This window comes from Lathyrus oleraceus, chromosome 7 (genome assembly GCF_024323335.1).
Source record: "Lathyrus oleraceus cultivar Zhongwan6 chromosome 7, CAAS_Psat_ZW6_1.0, whole genome shotgun sequence".
NCBI classification, from domain to species: Eukaryota; Viridiplantae; Streptophyta; class Magnoliopsida; order Fabales; family Fabaceae; genus Lathyrus; species Lathyrus oleraceus.
The window spans coordinates 513,154,421-513,160,808 of record NC_066585.1 but is presented as its reverse complement, the minus strand read 5'-3'; the positions used below and the strand labels follow the sequence as shown (position 1 = coordinate 513,160,808).

At 35.1% G+C, this 6,388-nt stretch overlaps 1 protein-coding gene across 1 annotated transcript; it reads left to right on the top strand.

Moving 5' to 3' along the window:
- Window positions 1-281: 281 nt before the first annotated feature.
- Window positions 282-4,728, top strand: LOC127106718 (uncharacterized). The gene is made up of 6 exons (XM_051044022.1): window positions 282-449; window positions 1,068-1,682; window positions 2,835-2,981; window positions 3,331-3,456; window positions 3,605-4,045; window positions 4,133-4,728. The coding sequence occupies exons 1-6, from the start codon at window positions 396-398 to the stop codon at window positions 4,370-4,372; spliced, it is 1,623 nt and encodes a 540-aa protein (XP_050899979.1). The 5' UTR covers window positions 282-395; the 3' UTR covers window positions 4,373-4,728.
- Window positions 4,729-6,388: the final 1,660 nt, after the last annotated feature.

Here is a 6,388-nt window from a genome sequence, read left to right as displayed (position 1 = left end):
TAGAATAGAGATAATAAATTTGTATTTGTATTTGTAAATATTCTTTTTGAGCAAAATAAATGCTACTAATATATCATTACTACACAAAATAATATATCCCAGAATAAATAAATACGGAAAGTGCGTTTATAACTAAAGATAGACGAAGTACAAAAAATAAAAGGCAGCCCAAAAAAGGTTACATTTTTTAAAAATAAAAACAAATTAATTAATTTTGGCGGTTTTTTTATTTTAACATAATGCACACCTCATCATCCATTTTGAAACTTATCCCAGAAGCTTTGAAATTAAAAAAAACACTACAACAGTCACTATTATTGTTTAAGCTCGCAGTTTCTGTTTTGCTTTCAAAAGTTTATTTTCTTCTTCTCCGGCGCCGGAAAACCTAATTCTCGATGAGAAAATCCATCCGCCTATCATCCGTCGGCCTCGGCCAAGCTGCAGAACCGGTACGTCTCTTTTCTCCTTCTTTTCCTCTCTCATTTACTTGATTTGTTTCCACATTGCCGGTGTTGTTCACATTTTTCCGGCCTCCTCCGCCTCCGCCGCCGTAGTAGAGTTATTTTTGGTTGCTTAGGTTAATTGACCTAGCGGATTCCGCTAATTGCGGCCGACCTCGCAGCTTGAGCTGGAGTAAGCGGAATTGACGGACTACGAGGAGTTTCCGGCTGCATGTAACCGCTGGTAGAGTTCGTCATGAGGTGGATTAGAGTTGGTTTAGGAATTTATGATTTTAGTGTAATTTAATGTGTTTCACGGTGAAAGGGAAATTGTTTTAAATTGTTGAAGCTTAAATTTTGACTTCAGCAATTGTAGACTGTAATTTAGAAATGAAGGTTTTAAATAACGGTAGCATAAAGATTTTTGCGATTTAGATCGGTATAATTGTTGTGACAGTGATTGCGGTTAGCGTTGTGTGAATTAACCATAATTTGTTCTTTAACATGAATGCGGTGAATACATATCGGCACATGCCGATACTGTTTTGTAGCGGCAGTTTCTGCGGTTGCGGACTGTTTTCTAAAAGCCTTGAGTTACACTTTCAATTTTGTCTTTTTATTTTTCAGATGGTGAAGAATTTCAGTACTCGTTTTTCTCTCACGCCGTTTGCAAAGCGTGTTCAGAGTCTAACGGATGAGCAAAGATTGGCGATCTCGCGAATGGGATTCGGTAGTTTGCTACTGGTTCCGAATCATTCACTTAACAAGGTTTTCCTTACAGAGGTAATGGAGGCTTGGAACTCTGAGTTGCGAGTTTTCGAGATGGGTTCTGGGGAGATTGGGTTTAGTTTGTTGGATGCTTCTTTGATTTTGGGGCTTCCGGTGGTGGGACACCGTGTGGAGCTGAGTGATGATGAATTGTTTTCTGAATTGGAAGAGGAGTACGGGGCTTCACGTGCGAAGAGAAAGGTGTCCATGGCTAGTCTTGAAGCGAGGCTTGATTCTATTGGGGAAGTTGTGAGTGATGATTTTGTGAGGAGCTTTTTGCTTTTTACCATTGGGACTTTCCTTTCTTCGAATGATGGGAAAGTGGATTCAAGGTACTTGTCTTTTCTTGGGAATTTAGATGGGGTTTCTGGTTTTGCTTGGGGTGCTGCTGTTATTGAAGATTTGTGTCAGTGGCTTGATAAGAGGAAAGACAACAATGTACAATATGTTGGTGGTTGTCTCATATTTCTCCAAGTAAGTTTAATACGTCATTCATATTATAATTATCATATATATGTCTCCACATAGAGTACAATAGTTGATAACTCTACCAGCGCAGAGCCCGCCAGAATCGCAAGTTTGAGTATATGTTGTATCGAAAGTGTCTGTCTTTCTTGTGTGATGGTTTCTAGTTTATATATGATCTCTTATGCTCTGAGTCCTTAATGACCAATTGATTTTTCGGCTGGTCTGCACGACTTGGCCCATTTAAGTTGATCCAGCTTGGTCCTGCCCCATGGATGACTTAAAACCGGTGCGGGCTCTGTTAAGTCTGGGTTTGGATCCGGCCCAAATCCTTGTAATGTACAATATGTTATAACTGAAATCATACATCTTAGGATTGAAGTCATAAAAGTTTTACACAATCATCAAATAATATCTCAACTTATAATAGATGTTTACTAAAATATTGAATTACACAATATAACAAAGTGAAACCATAGTGAGAAATGCTTGAATGATTGAGTAACTTTTTTACACTGCATATCCGTTAAACTGTATATACACACTTTAGAAATGCATAAAGTGTCATTTAGGTGTATTCTTATTGTTTAACTTTTACAAGATTCAGTATGGTGATTGAGAAGTTATTAATAGTACAAGAATGGTAAATCTTTTATCGATATTAGTCACTTCTTTTATGTATAGTATGTCTTCGTAAAGTGTAACCATTCGAGAATTTAAATTTAAATTTAAATTGTATACGGTCAATTTTTATTTCACAGAAGTCAAATCTTATTTTCTACTTGTCTAAGATGGTAATATAATTTTCCAATTATTGATTTAGTATCAATTTTGTTCAGAAAATCTCTTAACTGGAATAAAGTGGAAGATTTTGATGTTATTGCTATCAATTGATGGATATAAGTTCTCAACAACTAAATCTATGTTAATCCATTCTTTCAGTCTCTGAAGTTATTTAATATTTAGATTGAATATAAAGGGCTGTGTGTTGTCTTCTAAGAAAAAGTTGTGTATGGAAGCAATTTATTCGCTGCTTAGAAGACTTAGTGTGAATTATTTTTCAATTAGTAAAAAGTATAGCAGTGATGTTTGTGAAGTGTGTAATTTGTAAATGCTTTTGTTGATCGGGTGTTTTTTTATCCACGCTATTGGGTGGAACAGACATGGTCCTACGAGCACTTTGATCTGGCTCGACCAAATTTGCTAGATGAAGATAAGACTTTTCCTCGTGTGTGTCGATGGGATCACAGTAAATCTCACCCAAGGCAGCGGGGTACTTCAAGGTTTAAGGATCTACATGATGATCAGGTAACTTCGAAAACTTGCTTATAAATCTGTTAGCTATCAGTTTAAAGGTTCATTGGTGGGAAGATATCTCTTGTCCTGGTCGGTTTCCAGTTTAATGCTATGTTATGCCCTTAATAAACAATCTAATGGTTTAAACTAGAAAAGTGCTTTCACTTTTCATTTTCAAGTCCTTTAGGATTTAGTCTGAATCCACAACTACTATATCTGGTCTTGAAATAACGGTTTCATAACTTGCGTTGTTATTATCATGTATGTCTTACAAAAGGCTCCACGCCCTAAAAGCAAGAGGATTGAAAAGTGGATAGTAATTCTTTTATATTTATGATGTCTTATCGATATATATTTGCAGATAATTTGGAAACTTCAACCTACGTCTCAAGAGTTACAAATAGACATAATAAAAGAAGCAATGGAGTTACTAGGTGACAGCAAGGTTAAAAGGGATGGAAATTATTCAACAAGCACATCAAGTAATGTGAGTTACAATTTATTGCTTTTTTGAAGTTTAAATATATCATCTTCTACCATTTTGATTCTTCTATTCCAGTGCTACGCATCTATAGGAATGTGGTTGTTCGTTTTCATTTCATTTTCACTTTTGATTGAGAGGTTGACATGGGCAGGTTTCAGATGAAGATGAACAGATACAGCTTAGTAGCTCTAGTAAAATATATACAGAAGACGGGATTAATTTTGAGAATCAGGTAGTAGCGGACACTCCCACACGGTTGGCCACTTACGATGAAGAGTATAAAGAACAGAAAATCAATATTGAAAATCTGATAATCGAGGACACCCCCTCCGATTCAAGCACTCCTGTTGAATTAGGCAGAGAGGAACAGTTCCAATTTCAAAAATTAATGATGGAGGACTCTTTCACAAATTTGAGCATATCTGATTCTGAGGATGGAGGTAGAGAAGATGGTTTGAACACTGAAAATCACATAATGGAGGACACAACCGCAAATTTGAGAATTGGAGATGACGAAGTAGGAAAAGAGGAAGAGTTGATCGCTGAAACTCTCGTAGTGGACGACACTCCCCCTAAGTTCAGCTCTGATGATGTGAGATCTTATTCTGCCTTATATCCTTGGAATTCAAATTATATATATCAGATCGTCACATATAAAAGTAACTTCTTTGATCGACAGGTTGATTTAAGGAAGAAAAATATCATGTTAGAAGAGGAAATTACCGAATTGAAGCTGAAAATAAGCCAACAGATGGAAGAAATTGGTGTTCTCCGTAGAGAGAATTTATCAAAAACACAATTAAAAAAGGAGAACGACGAGTTGAAACAAGAGGTAGACATCTTGAAACACAATTTATATGGCTTTGCAGGCCAATTAGAGAGATATATGAAGGATTGCCAGTCTGATGCAATTGAATAAAACACTGTCCTTGAATGTGGGCATGTTAATGTATATAATATCATATGTTTGTTAGGGGTTGTGTGTTAGGTTAGGACTAGGAGGTTCTTTCGAGGTTTCTTTTTAAGTGAAACCATGAAATTCTTTCCGGGTAATCATACCTATTTATTTTTATCTTTGTTGTACATTATGTAATGTCCAAATGCCTTGCAAGGCATTGGAGTTCAAATTATATATAGTTACCTATTTCTTATCACAAGGAATAGGCGACTATTGATTTTTTTTTTCTAGTGAAATTTAGTAATTTATCCTTAAGTTGTTGGATATATTGTAATATTATAATTACCTTTTTCTTATCTTATTGTTATGTTTTTCCATTTTAGCTGAAAGCCATTCTGCTTATTTTTTATCTTTTTTGAAATTGGCAAAAGGCGAGAAATTCTAATATAGAGAGTAGATCACATGGTGAGGAGTCAAATAATTAGAAATAGAGGAAGACTTAGAAAATTATAAGAGAAATTATTAAAATATTTTTCGAGATTAGCGAATTGGAAAAAACTCAGTCTCGGATAGAATAATATAGTAGAATTTGATGCATGTAGCCGATGCACTTAATGGAATAATTAGTTGCTGTTGAATAGAGACAATAAGTTAAAATTAATTGTAAATATGTAATCAATTTGAATCTATGATTGTCGTAGCGGTAAATTCATGACCATCAAATTATGGATAAACTTAACGTCAATAAAACCAGAGTCGCCACCGCGCTTTTATTGTTTTCAAAGAAAAATGGAAAAGTACGAACAAAACCCAAAGATAAGAAGTTTTCAAATCAAAACTAATAAAATGTCAGAGATTACAGGTAAGGGGGTTCGTTACACAGAGGGAATGTGTTAGCATCCAAAGTGTCATAGGTACTCCTAGGGAGCCTTTTTTTTGTGTATGTGTATTTGGTGTAAAATGATGTTTGAGAAAAATAGAGTGTGAGGATGAGAAAAAAATTCATTGATTATGTTTTTGTGTTTGACAAGACCTTCGGTCTTGTGCCTACTGTAAGACCCTAATTTTGACCCTAAGATCCCTCATGGCATCATATCATTGCTCATTGCATTTTGCCTCAAGGATCACAGCATCTTGGCTCCTTACCCTAGGGTTGGGACTTGTGTGAGTTAGTTTGAGACCACCAAGCATGCTTGAATTGTATATTATTGCTTTTCTTATTTTTTTTACTAATCAAAAGCACAAAAATATATCACTAACATCTTTTGTTTTGAAGCTCAAGCAATCATGAGATCCAAGGCTCCTAAGAGGCCCCTATGCTCATTGAAATGACCAGATGAAGATGAAAGCAAGCATGAAAATGATCCCCAAAGCTCTCAATCATCATATATGTCTCCCAAGTATCTCAATTTGTCAATTTGATCAAGATAAACCAAAGGGCTTGAGGATTGTTTCCCAAGGAAACCCTATTTCAACTATGCATTGACTGTGCCTTGCTCATGAAGCAACCTCAACCTATGATCAAATTCAATCAATGGAAGTTCTTTAATTCATAATTTTATGCATATATGAGCCTATGTGAGTATCCTCAATCATTCATTCATCAAGATTTGAAGTTTGGACTTGAGAAGTTGACCAGTCAAGTCATCTGACTATTTTGAAATCCACTGAGACCTAACTTTTGATGTGTTTGTTAAATGATGATGACCCAAATAGCAAACATGTTCTTAAGAACCATATGAACAACTTTCATGTTAATCAAAAATTCATTTTTAACTTGGAAAGTCATCATTCATTTCAAAACATTATAGGTCATTTGGACTGAAATCCTAATTTTGGATCAACTTCCCAAGGACCTAACTCCTTCATTCCTTATGATTTTAAGGTGAGACCAAGTTAATTGGAAATTTTAAGATATCTACTTCAATTTTTATGTTGGACAAAATTTCATAATCCTAAAAGAAACACATGTAATAATACAAAACATTATAGGTCATTTTGGACCAAAGCCATTGAATCTTGAAAAAGTCCAACTTC

Excerpts from the sequence above, each read along its gene's own strand:
- LOC127106718 (XM_051044022.1), top strand. The coding sequence starts at position 396 with ATGAGAAAATCCATCCGCCTATCATCCGTCGGCCTCGGCCAAGCTGCA. Across the intron at positions 1,683-2,834 it reads GTTGTCTCATATTTCTCCAA|ACATGGTCCTACGAGCACTT; the intron begins GTAAGTTTAATA and ends TGGGTGGAACAG. Across the intron at positions 2,982-3,330 it reads AGGATCTACATGATGATCAG|ATAATTTGGAAACTTCAACC; the intron begins GTAACTTCGAAA and ends ATATATTTGCAG.